Source organism: Festucalex cinctus, chromosome 12, assembly GCF_051991245.1.
Source record: "Festucalex cinctus isolate MCC-2025b chromosome 12, RoL_Fcin_1.0, whole genome shotgun sequence".
NCBI lineage: Eukaryota > Metazoa > Chordata > Actinopteri > Syngnathiformes > Syngnathidae > Festucalex > Festucalex cinctus.
In genome coordinates this window covers 22285582-22298120 of record NC_135422.1, presented here as the reverse complement: position 1 = coordinate 22298120, position 12539 = coordinate 22285582, and the positions used below count along the sequence as shown (strand labels likewise).

The 12539-nt window shown below is 39.4% G+C and overlaps 1 protein-coding gene across 5 annotated transcripts in view; it reads right to left on the bottom strand.

Annotated features, from left to right (window-relative positions):
* Positions 1-12539, bottom strand: part of atp10d (ATPase phospholipid transporting 10D) — a 71757-nt gene that overhangs the window by 26859 nt on the left and 32359 nt on the right. For all 5 annotated transcript variants that reach the window (XM_077539880.1, XM_077539876.1, XM_077539879.1 and 2 more), the window contains one exon: positions 8064-8190. In XM_077539880.1, the coding sequence (XP_077396006.1) occupies positions 8064-8190 (127 nt within the window). The remainder of the gene's footprint in view (positions 1-8063; positions 8191-12539) is intronic.

Below are 12539 nucleotides of genomic sequence, written 5' to 3'. Positions count from 1 at the left end.
TTGTCCTTGGTGATTCAATGCTTTTAGAGGGTACTGCACTTTGAGCTGTCATCCGCATAGCCGTTAAAGGAAATATCATGCTTTCTTAAGATGGAACCCACAACGAAAACAGTAGGGGCTCCAAAATTGAATGCTGTGGAACCCCATAGGACATTGGGGAAGAGTGGGACTCAGAGCAACTAAGCCTAACACAAAAGGTCCTGCCTGCCAAGTAGGATGTAAACCATTCTAGAGCGCTATAACTAATGCACACCTGGTGCTGCAAACAAGCCAACAGAATAAGATACATAGTCTCCAGTGTCATTGGCCAGTAAGTTGTCATTAAAAATTCATAACAGGGTTGACTGTGCTGTGCAACATCTTGAAATGTGACTGGAAAACCTCCATGATGTTATGTTGATCCAAAAAAACATTTCAACTCATCAACACCACTTTCAACCACTGATGGGTTCTTACCTTTTCATGCACAAATTATAACCTACATCAGGATTTTTTTCTCAACCGTTTTTATTCCTCTTTAGGCATTACAAACTATATAAATAAATCATCTTTTTTTTTTTTTTTTTTTTTTAAACATACATTTTTCAAGGAGTTGGTGACATATCCACTAGGGTGGATAATGTGCATTTGAGCAACTGATGAAATATGTTTGTAAGAAAAGAATAAATAACAACTAGAGCTGCGAGCAGCTATAAAGGGCCCTCGCAGCCCGGGCCACGTTGGGGTCCTTGCACGTTGGGGTACTTGCACGTTGGGGTACTGGCACGTTGGGGTACTGGCATATTGGAAGCGAAATTTCTTTGAAAATAGCATCATAAACCTTTACATATAGAATATTTTTTTGCCTGTGTGTGTGTCAAGCTCAACGGGTTTTGGTGATTGTTAAGACCTTCAAAAATCAGCGTCCTTTTTTATTTTTAGGCAATGAGTTGCCCTGATATTTTTTGTAAAATTGTATATCATCATCGCTCGTTGTACTCATTGCACAATGTTGCTTTTATTGTCCAAAGGGGCAATCAAAAATGAATAAAACAAAATGGAAACGTACATACGTTTGGATCGGTGTGAAGCCAGTGAACAATTTGAGTGGTGGAAATTAAAAGAATATTCATAAATGACTTAGTTATCACACTTAGAATGAGTTTACATTTTTTGTACAAAATACCGTATGTGGGGTATTTTTTTTTTTTTATATATAAGCCTCAAGGGCTAGGTGGCGCTGTATTTATAACTGAATGTTGTCATAGAGATACCTTCAGGCCTTGATTATAAGCATACATGTCAAGTGTGGGATTTTTTTTGGAGCATGTACCGTGGAGTTATTAAGCATATCCTTCATTCACGATATTGCTTTTAATGTCCATAGAGGCTATCAAAAATAAATAAAAATATATATATGTTTGGATAAGTCTGATGCCAGTGAACATTTTGAGTGGTGGAAACTAAAAGAATATTCATAAATGACTTAGTTATCACTCTTAGAATGAGTTTACTTTTTTTGTACAAAATACAGTATGTGGGGTATTTTTTTTTTTTGCCTCAAGAGCTAGGTGGCGCTGTATTTATAACTGAATGTTGTCATAGAGATACCTTCAGGCCTTGATTATAAGCATACATGTCAAGTTTGGGATTTTTTGGAGCATGCACCGGGGAGTTATTAAGCATATCCTTTTTCATTGCGAAACGTGTTTACAATTTTTGTAAAAATACCGTAAGTGGGGTATTTTTTTTTCACGCCTCAAGGACTAGGTGGCGCTGCATATATAACTGAATTTTGTCATAGAGATACCTTCAGGCCTTGACTATAAACATACATGTCAAGTTTGGGATTTTTTTGAGCATGTACCGGGGAGTTATTAAGCCTATCCTTTTTCATTGTGAAACACAAAATTTGATGCCCCGCCCTCATCATATAGTATTCCGAAAAGTCAAGATTTTTCTGCCTGTCGTTGGCTCAGGTCTTGACATGGCCCAGGTCAAGTCTGAAGTCAGTCGGATGAAACGTGTAGGAGAAGTGGGCAAAAGTATGCCCCCTGTAAATATGCTAAAATCGTAAAAAATGGGACATTCAAAAATTCGTAGCTCACTTCCTCTTCATTTTAGCATATAGGTCCAAGAGACTTTTTTGTAGGTCTTGGGCTCCCTCATACACCTAAAAATGTTCGTAGATCTTGCTTAAACGTACAACCGGGGCTGCTTCGTTAAAAATTTCTAGGGGGCGCTATTGAGTCATTTTTGTAAGAATAGCACAATCAACAATAAAATATTGTTCATTTTACCAGGCCAGATGTGTGTGCCAAGTTTCATGAGTTTCTGCGCATGTTTAGACCCTCAAAACTGGCGTTGTTTTCTTGGCGAACAGTGCTTAGCCACGCCCACAGCGACTCACGAAAACTCACAAACTTCGTGTTGTGACATCATGAAGGCCGAATCCCTCATCTGAGCAAATATGGGGTAGGTCCAGTTAACGTGTTTGGAGAAAAACGTAGAAGAAAATTCGTAAGAAAAATAATTGCCACTAGGTGGCGCTATCAGTAAGATGAAATATAAGTTCATAGATGTCTTTAGGGCTGGACTCTCATCAAATGTGTGAAATTTTGAGAAGATAGGATCATCTCGGTCAAGTTAATGCAGCTTTTATTGTCACGAAAAATCTTTAGACTTTGCGGCACCGTAGCGGCCACGCCCTTTGGCGAAAAGTTACAATATTCGGTGTGGGGCATGATCAACATCTTAAGGCTTTTCTGACCAATTTTCAACTGGATCCCTTCAACGAGCTCAGCGCAGTAGCTAAAAACGTAAAGTATGACATTTATTGTTACCACTAGGTGGCGCTATATGTATAACTGAATTTTATCATATAGATGTTTTCAGGCCGTGACTATTACATTGCCTGAGAAGTTTGAGATTTTTTTGGAGCTTGAACATTGGAGTTATTAAGCATTTGCTCTTTCTGGACAAATGAAATTTTAAAGGCAATATTTGATGCCCCGCCCCCATCATATAGTATTTCGAAAAGGCAAGACTTTTTGCCCAGTTGTTCTCTCACGTCTTGAGATGATAAATGCCAAGTTTGAAGTTAATTGGATGAAAAATGTTTGCAGAGGTGGAAAAAGCATGACCACAGTGAATGTGCCAAAATTGGACATTAAAAAATTCATAGCTCATTTCCTGTACATTTTAGCTACATGGTCCCAATAGACTTTTGTGTGCATCTCGGGGTGATACACGTGCCTGCCAATTTTCGTTGCTCTAGCTCAAACGTGCCGGGCTTGGTTTTTATTTTTCTACACTAGGGGGCGCTATAGAGTCGCATTGTTATGACGACTTCATAATATCAAATTTTTCGCCGGGCCTGAGGAGTGTGCAAAGTTCGGTGAGTTTTCGTGAATGTTTAGGTACCCAAAATCGGATGATGATGATGATGATGAAGATGATGAAGATGAAGAAGATGAAGAAGATGAAGAAGATGAAGAAGATGAAGAAGAAGAAGAAGAACTAGAGCTGCGAGCAGCTATAAAGGGGGCCCTCGCAGCCCGGGCCACGTTGGGGTACTTGCACGTTGGGGTACTGGCACGTTGGGGTACTGGCACATTGGGAGCAGAGTTTCTTTGAAAATGGCATAATAAACCTTTACATGTGGATTTTTCTTTTTCCAGGTGTGATGAGTTTGTCAAGCTCAATGGGTTTTGATGAATGTTAAGATCTGAAAAAATCAGTGTACTTTTTTATTTTTAGGGAATGATTTGCCCTGATTTGTATTTTTTGTAAAAGTATATATACACATCATCGCTCGGACTCATTGCACAATGTTGCTGTTATTGTTTATAGAGGCTATCAAAAATAAATAAAACTAAATAAAAAATACGTATGTTTGGATAGGTCTGATGCCAGTGAACATTTTGAATGGTGGAAAGTAAAAGAATATTCATAAATGACTTAGTTATCACACTTAGAATGGGTTTACAATTTTTCTAAAAATACCGTAAGTGGGGTATTTTTTTTTCATGCCTCAAGGGCTAGGTGGCGCTACATATATAACTGAATGTTGTCATAGAAATAGCTTCAGGCCTTGACTATGAACATACATGTCAAGTCTGGGATTTTTTGGAGCATGTACCGGAGAGTTATTAAGCATATCCTTTTTCAGTGCGAAACACAAATTTTGATGCCCCGCCCTCATCATATAGTATTTTGAAAAGTCAAAAATTTTTCCCCCTTTCGTTGGCTCAGGTCTTGACATGGTCCAGGTCAAGTCTGAAGTCAGTCGGATGAAACGTGTAGGAGAAGTGCGCAAAAGTATGCCCCCTGTAAATGTGCTAAAATCGTAAAATATGGGACATTCAAAAATTCGTAGCTCACTTCCTGTTCATTTTAGCATATGGGTTCAAGAGACTTTTTTGTAGGTCTTGGGCTCCCTCATACACCTAAAAATTTCCAAAGATCTTGCTTAAACGTACAAGCGGGGCTGCTTCGTTAAAAATTTCTAGGGGGCGCTATTGAGTCATTTTTTGAAAAATAGAACATTCTACGAAAAAATATTGCTCATTTTGCCAGGCCAGATGTGTGCACCAAGTTTCATGAGTTTCTGTGCATGTTTAGACCCTCAAAACCGGCGTTGTTTTCTTGGCGAACAGCGCTTAGCCACGCCCACAGCGATTCACGAAAACTCACAAACGTCATGTTGTGACATCATGAAGGCGGAAACCCTCATCTGAGCAAATATGAGGTAGGTCCAGTTAACGTGGTTGGAAAAAAACGTTGAAGAAAAATCCTAAGAAAAAAAATCGCCAGTAGGTGGCGCTATCAGTAAGATGAAATATAAGTTTGTAGATGAGTTAAGGGCTGGACTGTCATCAATTGTGTGAAATTTTGAGAAGATAGGACCATCTGGGTCAAGTTAATGCAGCTTTTATTGTCACGAAAAATCTTCAGACTTTGCGGCACCGTAACGGCCACGCCCTTTGGCGAAAAGTTACAATATTCGGTGTGGGGCATGACTTTTCTGACCAATTTTTAATTGGATCCCTTCAACGAGCTTGGCACAGTAGCTAAAAACGTAAAGTATGACATTTAATGTCACCACTAGGTGGCGCTACATATAGAACAGAATTTTATCATATAGATGTTTTCAGGCCGTGAGTATTAAGTTGCATGAGAAGTTTGAGATTTTTTGGAGCTTGCACATGGGAGTTATTCAGCATTTTGTCTTTCTGGACAAATGAAATTTTAAAGGCAATATTTGATGCCCCGCCCCCGTCATATAGTGTTCCGAAAAGTCAAGATATTTTGCCCAGTTGTTGTCTCAGGTCTTGAGATGATACATGCCAAGTTTGAAGTCAATCGGATTAAAACTGTTTGCAAAGAGGGAAAAAGTATGACCACAGTGAATGTGCCAAAATGGGCCAAAATTGGACATTAAAAAATTCATAGCTCACTTCCTGTACATTTTAGCACCATGGTCCCTATAGACTTTTTTTGTGCGTCTCGGGGTGCTACACATGCCTGCCAATTTTCGTTGCTCGAGCTCAAACGTGCCGGGCTTGGTTTTTATTTTTCTACGCTAGGGGGCGCTATAGAGTCGCGCTGTTATAACGACTTCATAATATCAAATTTTTCGCCGGACCTGAGGAGTGTGGAAAGTTCGGTGAGTTTTCGTGAATATTTAGGTACCCAAAATCGCGATTGTTTGCGGAGAATAAAGAAGAAGAAGAAGAAGAAGAAGAAGAAGAAGAAGAATTTTTACAAAAACAATAGGGACCTCGCAGCAGTCGCTGCTCGGGCCCTAAAGAAGAAGAATTTTTACAAAAACAATAGGGACCTCGCAGCAGTCGCTGCTCGGGCCCTAAAGAAGAAGAATTTTTACAAAAACAATAGGGACCTCGCAGCGGTCGCTGCTCGGGCCCTAATAATTCTTACAAATACAAGAGGGACCTCGCAGCGGTCGCTGCTCGGGCCCTAATAATAATAATAATAATTTTTACAAAAACAATAGGGACCTCGCAGCGGTCGCGGCTCGGGCCCTAATAATTTTTACAAAAACAATAGGGACCTCGCAGCAGTCGCTGCTCGGGCCCTAATAAATCTTACAAAAACAAGAGGGACCTCGCAGCGGTCGCTGCTCGGGCCCTAATAATAATAATTTTTACAAAAACAATAGGGACCTCGCAGCGGTCGCTGCTCGGGCCCTAATAATTCTTACAAAAACAAGAGGGACCTCGCAGCGGTCGCTGCTCGGGCCCTAATAATAATAATAATAATAATAATAATAATTTTTACAAAAACAATAGGGACCTCGCAGCGGTCGCTGCTCGGGCCCTAATTATAGAAAATGTATGTTTAATTTTTAACATTGTGCTCACATATTTTTAACATATTTTTATTTCAAAACTACTACATACATTTACTCAAAGAAAAATGAACTTTTTTGAAATACAGATTGTCATGTTTTGACTCGGTGGGGTTGGGTTTTTGTTGTATTTTGGGTGTTCATGTTGTCCTTGTCTTGTTATTGGTAACCTTGTCCACCTGCGTATGTCTTCCCTTCCCAGTATGTGTGACCAATCAATGCTCTCAGCCTATTGTGTTTCCCAGGTGTGTCTTGTTAGTCTCTCGTTAGTGTTGGTGTATTTAGTCAGTGGTGTTTGTTCACACGGTATGGAAGCATTGTCTTGTCTTGGTGTGCTGTGTTGGTGTCGTTTGCCGTCAAGTTTCCCCCACGTCGTTTCCCCAAAGTCAAGTTTCCCCACATCAAGTCAAGTCTCCCCACGTCCCAGCCAAGCCTTCCACGTCCCAGCCAAGGAAGTCACCCGTTCAGTCCAGTCATGGGGATCAGTCCGCTCACGTCCCGCCCCATCATGGCTACCTGCTTCCCCTTGCCTGGTCTGGTCTTAGCGACCAGTCCACTCATGTCCCGTCCTGTCTTTTACTTGTTTATGGTCAATAATGTTACTCATTTCCCTTCGCGTCATATGTTTTTGCCATTGGGTCCATCCGCCACATCCATACCCCACATATCGTGACACAGATAGTAATTTTCTTTTTCCTGGCAACCATTTATCATCCCCACTTGAGTCAGATAGCATATGGTCGACCATCCTGTAGGTTTTGCAAGCATGTTCTGCACCTGACCACCACAAAACAGTCCAGATCCAGGATCCTTACTCTCAAATGAGGACTAAAATCCATAAAATATTGCTATATATATAAAAAAAAAAAAAGGGATTTAAAGCTAAAAACCCCCAAAACAAAACACTGTCGATGAAGTATTTCCAAAAGCAACAACGTTACAGCAACACTAAGTTCTAGTCACAATACAGTTAATGATGTCCAAAGTCCAATTTAGTCGACTCATGATCAATCGCCATTTCCTCAAATTACAAAATCAAACTTGGATATTTTAACAATTATATTACTCCTTAGTTGTTGCTTGATGTCCCATTATATTTTTTTTTTACTTGCAAGGGCCTCTTAGAATAAGAAGGACATTTATTCCTTCTTTGCACATCACATCTGAACTTCTGTTGGCCATCTTGTTGTTGTTGTTGTTGTTTTTTTTAAACTTAGAAACATTGAACACTGGTTGTCAGTGCATGTCAAGACTGCACTAGTGTCCACTGGAGTGGCCAATGGCCAACTGTGGCAAAAAGATTCATTAATATAGGAGAAAACATTTTAATAGCTGTCCACTGTAGTAACCACTATCCGTGAAAGGGTTCTTATACACATTTTTCTTCCACTCACTCAGCTATTCTGGAAAAATGAATGGCCCACAGAGTTTAGATCTGAACTTTATTTTGCCATTTCACATGCTAATACTTAGCAATGAGGGGCAACAATGTACATCTATTTGTGGTTTGGGGAGTATGCAAATATAGTTTGATGAAAACAAATATTGTGGGAATGATTGAGTCAACATTAACCCTGAATTTGCTTATGGAAAGCCTTAGGACAGTTTTATGTTTAAAACTGCCACAAATATTTACTGCCATGCTCTGTTCAGCACCAGTGATTTAAACTCAAATAATCAATTGTTCGTCACCTCTACAGTAACCACTTCCTACCCAAAAGTGTGAGGTTGGTCTCCAATCTCTCAGCGGACTCAAACAGCAGCTCTTCTCGGTTCTCTATGCTGCTCTCTGCCAGCAAATGTTTCTTCTGCCACACTTCATACTCCTCTTCCCCTAGTACCTGGTCCACAGAGGGTGTAAGAGTCCGAAAACAAATGTTTATGATGAACCACATCAAAAACCGCAAATATTAAAACCAAGTGTGCATTACAAAAAAGTATTATAATACAGTGGATATAAAAAGTCTACACTCACACCTGTTACTTTGCTGTTTTTGTGATACTGTATATATAAAAAACAAAAAAAACAAAACCAACCATAATAAATCCTTCCAAAACTTGTTCCACCATCAACGTGACCTATTAGGCTGTTACCTGTACAATTCGATTGAATTTTTTCAATCATTTTGAGATGAGACGTAAAAATGAATAACAGACATATTGGAATTGCAAAAATGTGCATACCCTCTTACAATGGAATGTGGCTGTGTTCACAATTAAACATTCACATTCAAACTCATCTTAATAAATGGGAATCAGATTTTTCGTCGGAAATACTGAACACGTTCATTATTTAAGATTGTCGGGCCCCGATTATCGGGACAAACACACCTCACACATAAGGATAATCTTATAAGACATACAATGGCGTTTGACATCCTTGGTCCGAAAGGGGCAAAATCGTGGCAAACACAACCCGATTGTCTTCACACAAGTGCATATCCCGCCTTAAGCTTTTGAATCTGTTGCTGCAGTTCATTTACAATTTACTGGGCATCGAATGATTTAATATCCGCAAGTGCTCGGAAACGTTGCTTCACTGCTCCCTTTGACACATACCTGACACAAACGGCTAACGGCTCTGTCTTTCCATCCCTTGCCTCATCACCCATGATTGCATAGAAATTGGCCTGATAAAATGACACAAGTAAGTTCCTGGGCACAGCAGTCAATCATCTTGTTCTGAGATGCTGGTGAGATATACAGAGAATTTGATGGGGTGTTACGTCTTTGAAGGAAAGGATCAGATTCCTATAAACACTCTATGCATTCAAGAAAATTTCCTTTGCTTGTGCTGTCCCTTCCGTCTCCCTAACATTGAAGTGACTGCAACAAATCACCTGAGATATTCTCTTCTTTCTATCCCACACACATTTGCAAATGACATCTATGCAACATTTCCCAAGTTGATAGTTGCCTTGTTCCTATTCTATGAACAACATTGTGCCATTTATGAGTTTGTGCCATTTTGTGCTTGCTAACAATGGCTAAAGCTTTCTTCCAATTCTTGCAACCACTACTTACAAAGTTATCATGTTTTATGTTTCTGTCACTCTACATGGGAAACAAAAAGCTTTATTCTGGTTGCCGGAATATTCTAACCAATTATGTTTTTCGATACAGCTGTGGTGAAATACTCACTTCTGTGTGCCAAAGCTATCTTGTGTGTAGCTATTTAGCTTTACCTGCCTGCTTTTGTCACCTACTCTTAATCAGACTGTTTCATTGAGTGGCTCAGCTGTCTCATCAATTTCCGTCTCTCAGTCCATTTGCTCTCCTTCTCTCTGTGTATTCACTTGATCTTCCTCTGTCACTTGCTCTATTGCTGGATCCATTTGTTCTCTCTGACTTGACTCTGACGGTAGTTTCTCCCTTAGCTTCTCCTTCTGCCTGCCCCTACAAGATACATTGAAACACATTAAAATTTTTTCGATTTATAATACATTAAATCCACATTGCGTTCTAACTGCCCGCATCACTCTAATGTTTTTTTTGTGTTGTTTATGGTTAATTGAATTCCTTAAAGCAAACGTTTGTGAAGCTAGCGAATGTTGATTTCTCATCAGGGTTCGTCAGGATTCATTTAAGGTTGAAATGTTTGCAAAAAGTTTTCTAAACATTCTCTAAATGTTCACCAGGTATTCACCTAAGTTTTAATATGTTTTTCTTGTAACAAGGATATTTTGAACATGATCACAATTTCTTTGTGACAAGAAAAACAATGAAAACTGTACAAAGAACGTTTAGTGAACGAGCCCCGACGAGAAATGATCATTTGCTACCTTCATTAACAATCGCAAATGTTCACCCCTCAGTATGATACGGGCAATCAACTTGCGTTTCCAGTAGCTGTCGCTCCCTTCTTGCACTCTCTACTCCTACGTCCTGTTGCCTACAATTTGACATGAGTGGAGGGTATGATAATGATTTTTTTTAGGTGATAAAAATTTGACCATATCGTGAAATTGATGCAGGAAAACTGTTGCCGTAAAGTTAAGAGTATGCGGAGGACATATAAGCAGCTCGTGTGGTCGGGGGTGAACAAAAGTTCATTAATTACTGGAGCACTCTTGATTCGACGCACTCCTGATAAAAAGAAAAAAAAAACTGAAGGTGTTTGGTTAATACTAAAGCGGTCGCATATCGTTTGGCCAAGATCAACAATCCACGGTGTTTATTTTACCGTGACCGGTAATTCGCCATCTAATTCATGTGAGTTTGTGATGCTAATCGACCGCTAAGCTAATATGCTCTCGACGAGAAGGCGTGCACGTTTCTATCGCGCAGCGCCCTAAAAGTCTACATTTGTGTTATTCATACCCGCTAGTAATGTCTACAAGGAAACACGGCATTTTCTCGCTCCTATGATTAAACAACCAGAGCCATTCACGGCAAAATAACGCTCGGGGAGGGTTGACGCCGGTTGTGGAAAAAATAACCACTGCCTAAACAATCGCAGATTGAAAACATTTTTCACAAACTGGCTGCTACCGTTTCATTGGCGACCCCCCCAACAACACGAGGCTCAACCACACAGGAGAAAATAATGGACTTTTTTGACTCATGCAATTTGCCACTGACTTCTGAAGGTATGTACTTTCATTGTATTTGCTAAGTAAATGTCCTCTAAGCAGTTATGTTACAATTTGCAGGGTAAACACTAACTGGCCTGTTTTTAATTTCCATTTCATTCCATTACAGTTGGTATATTTGCACTTTGTTTACATTTCAATTCTGGAAAAAAATTGTGTAAATATTGTTGCTGCAATAAAAGTGCTATTATTCTGAAGTGTCAATCACAAATCAATTGTTCAGCAATTATTACCAATATCGTCAAAAATATCGTCACCGCAAATTTCTTTGAAATATCGTGATATAATTTTTAGGCCATATCACCCACCCCTAGTGGAGGATTATTTGCCAATTATAATTATTTATGTAATTATTATTATTATCATCATCCACTGACGATAAGTGAATGAGCTTAATTCCTACTTTCAAAGGTTTAAAGTCCGCTTCTTCTTTATGTAAACAGCCGGGAGCTTCACATGCATTGTAGAATAATTAACAAGTAGTAACGTGGGACTTTCTGGAGATAGCAGGGCCGTGGCCCCAGCTGTCTAATTGTTAGTACTAATAGTGATGAAGACTTACTTTCTTCTTCAAAAACGTCCTTATATTTATGAATCTTTTCTCCAGCCCTTTCTGCTAGCAAGATAAAGCATCAAATGTACAGTACAGTAGACGCTAATAGCCGCAGATAGCAGCACGCAAACAACTAGGAAAACGTGGAATGGATGTAATAAGTAATAAGGACGTTTAAAGTTGCACTAAGGAACTTTTCAAACTTAATAAAATATTTCCTTAACTCTTCTAATGAAACATCGACTTCAAACTAGTTGAATGGTACCTTTGCCAAGGCATGTGGGCGTCTGTATCATTTTTTACTGGCACTATGCAACTTTGAAGAGGATGGTAGGAACAGTGCCACACAAAAACCTACAAATGTACTACAAATGTGTTACCTCTAAGCTACACGCGTGCAAATGCGTAGTGCTTTCACCCTCACAGCAAATGTCTGCAGCGCATTAAAAAAAAAATAATAATCTAATCTGAGTTTAATTTACTGTTTGTAAATCAAGCCACAACTCATTGAATTAATAAGGAACTATTATTACCTTTGATTATATTATCTCATCCAAAGTCAATCTTACTATTTTTGCCGATGTAATGGCAAACACAATTGCCACATCCAATAGGGCGGATGTGCTGACATATTGCTTCGAACGGGCCACCTGTTTGAACGGTGTCTGCAGCAGAATTAAAAAGGAAATCAAAATCCCACCTCATTGTAGATGCCCAAATGATATGTGGGTCCCGTAGTTTTTTTTTTTTTCCAAGTGACTCTTTAGTTGCCGACACGAAAGTAGTTTGTAGTATGTCTCTCCTCACCTGTCTTGTGCGCCAGCGTCCTTGTACAAAATGTACACGACTCTTGCATTGCACCCCAACATTGACATATTTGTCGCGTATGCGTAAAAGTCAGCGTAAGGCATACCTAGCATTATTTTCAGTAAGACTGTGATGGCTGTTGCAGATAAGACTATAAGGCTATCAATCAAACAAAACCATACCACTATTTCTTCATATTGTGACATCTTGCAAGACTGCCGCCAGAAAACGTTACTTG